Genomic DNA, 2,327 nt, shown 5'->3' with positions numbered 1-2,327 from the left:
CTCTCTATCTCTGTGTGTGTGTGTGTGTGTGTGAACACTGGCATTTCTGTTGCTGTTTTATTATGTTTTGGTTTGTTTAAGTGGTCCTGTTATATTGACTTTCCCGAGAGCTTTATATTCCTGAATTCCGCATTTTGATTTTTTCTTGACGAAGAGGAATGGGGCGAAGACTGAAAGGATATGAAACTTGGCGTTGGATGCTTTGGAAGTGGGCAAAAATATTCTTGTCAAGGAAACACGTCTGTTTCTTTTGGATTCAGTTCATCTGTGCCCTTTAAAAAAACACGACCCCCCTTCTCTCCCCTACTCTCTCTCTCTCTGTCTCTCTGACTTGAGGTTTTATATAATCTTTCACTTGAGGTTCTATATAATCTTTCTGGTATTTTTAGACATGAAAGTCAGTCGCCTGACGTCTCTAGACCCTTTCTGATCTCATTCCCTTTCCCTATTCCCACTTTATTTCCCAGATTAAGACTTGTTTGCATTCCTGAACACCTTTTATACCACCATCTTCCCCAACAAACTAAACATCAAAAAGAAAAAAAAACAAAAAAAACAAAAAAAAAACAGTTTCAACTGTATGGGGAAAACCTCGCCAGATGGCCAAGGTCGAAAAGCACGTGCTTTCACCCCTCCCTCCTTTTTCCCATTCGTAAATGTTCCCTCCCACTCACCGTCGCTCCGCCCATCGTTCCTGATCTGAGACTGCGACGTTTGCTGGAAGGAGCCTTGATCACAATCCCCTCTATCCCCGCCCTCCCTGGTTTTAAAGCTGTACTCACCACACACGTCGCCTGGTCACTTGCAGCACAATCTGTCATCGTCGCCACAAGTCATCACGCTCCCCCATTCTGTTGTCGTTCCTTCTTCGGCTGTGTTCCAGTCGTCTGCTTCTCTGCTGGCAAAAAACTGTAAGATGACTTTTTACTGAAAGTTAACCAAATATCTCCTTTTGTCGTTTGATTTTCTGATTTCTTTCAGACTGTTTGTAAATATTTGATAGCCATTTTTAAAATTCTGATTTGTTGTTATTTCTTAGAGATATGTTTCCCTTAAATCGTATTTTGTGTAATACCATGAAATGGCTAAGTCTTATGAGACTTGGTTGCAAAGGATTGATTGATTATTTTGACTTGATGCAGGTCAAAGTTTGTCAGACTTGAATTCCACAAAGAACGACGTCTAACTTTTTTTTTTTTTTTTTTTTTTTTTTTGAAACATCGTTTAGCTATACCGTGTGGGGGAAAATGATATTTGTTAAAAGCTGCCATTGTATAATGAATGTTAAGTACATCGATTACATGTTGATAAGAATTTTAAAATGTATGATTTATGAATTCAAACCGGTTTCTTTAATGGTTGTTTTCATGCAGGTTTAAAAATCAAGATGACTGAGGCGAAATTCCTGATTACCTTATTCGGTAAGTAGGTCTACACCACATACCGTTTTAACATATCGCTTTGGGGTCGGAGGACGAGGAGGAGAAGGGGAGAGAGAGAGAGAGAGAGGGAGGGAGAGAGAGAGGGGCGGGGTGGGGGCGGTGGTATTTGGGGGAATGGTGCCGTTGTGTCGTTAGCATGGGATTTGTGAAGATGAACTATTTTTCCGAAATTTCGCGATGGCCCTGAGTACACGTCTGTCACTCAGCAAGGTCAAGGTCACTTAATTCGGCTCTCCACCAATCCATCTCCCTCTGATTTTGCTGGTCGTCAAAGGTAATGGAGTCCCTAGGGAAGAAAGTCTAAATACAGTCTACAGGTAAGTGACACCCTCACCTATAAGCTCTTTCTCATCTCAGTGACATGGCAGCCCTTCACTGAGGAGCATATTCTTCAGCAACAGTCAAGGGGTTAATACATGAGTGATTCGGCTGGATTAACTTGGATGAAAACTATACAGGACTCGTAGCTCGGATGGAAACCAGGTTTTCATAATACATGCGGATACATATACAGACCGGGATTTTTAACGCATCACTCACCCCTGACTCCTCCATAATATCTTAAATAGCGGTGTGGGTGTAAACCATTTGAATGAGACGATTAACAGAGGTCCGGTGTGCAGATTGCACTCAGCGCACCGCGTAAAAAAACACCACCACCACCAAAAAAAACAAAGAGGATTCAGAATATATGCGGATACATACACAGACTAACCGGGATTTTTACCTACCCACCCCTCCTCCATCAGATTTTGAGTAGCGGTGTGGGTGTTAGTCATTTGAATGAACAGATAAAACAGAAGTCCCGTCTGCAGCTTGCACTTAGCACACGTAAAAGAACCCTCAGCCACAAAATAGTTGTCCCTGGAAAATTATGTGGAAAAA

At 41.9% G+C, this 2,327-nt stretch overlaps 1 protein-coding gene across 1 annotated transcript in view; it reads left to right on the top strand.

Moving 5' to 3' along the window:
* Window positions 1-739: 739 nt before the first annotated feature.
* The window catches only part of LOC143274940 (uncharacterized), a 7,295-nt gene continuing 5,707 nt past the window's right edge, over window positions 740-2,327 (top strand). Inside the window, exons 1-2 of the mRNA XM_076578943.1 lie at window positions 740-911; window positions 1,374-1,421. Of these exons, the coding sequence (XP_076435058.1) occupies window positions 1,388-1,421 (34 nt within the window). The 5' untranslated portion in view covers window positions 740-911; window positions 1,374-1,387. The remainder of the gene's footprint in view (window positions 912-1,373; window positions 1,422-2,327) is intronic.

Source organism: Babylonia areolata, chromosome 29 (genome assembly GCF_041734735.1).
Source record: "Babylonia areolata isolate BAREFJ2019XMU chromosome 29, ASM4173473v1, whole genome shotgun sequence".
Lineage (NCBI taxonomy): Eukaryota > Metazoa > Mollusca > Gastropoda > Neogastropoda > Buccinidae > Babylonia > Babylonia areolata.
Note: the sequence above shows the minus strand (reverse complement) of the source record. Positions and strands in the feature narration are given on the sequence as shown.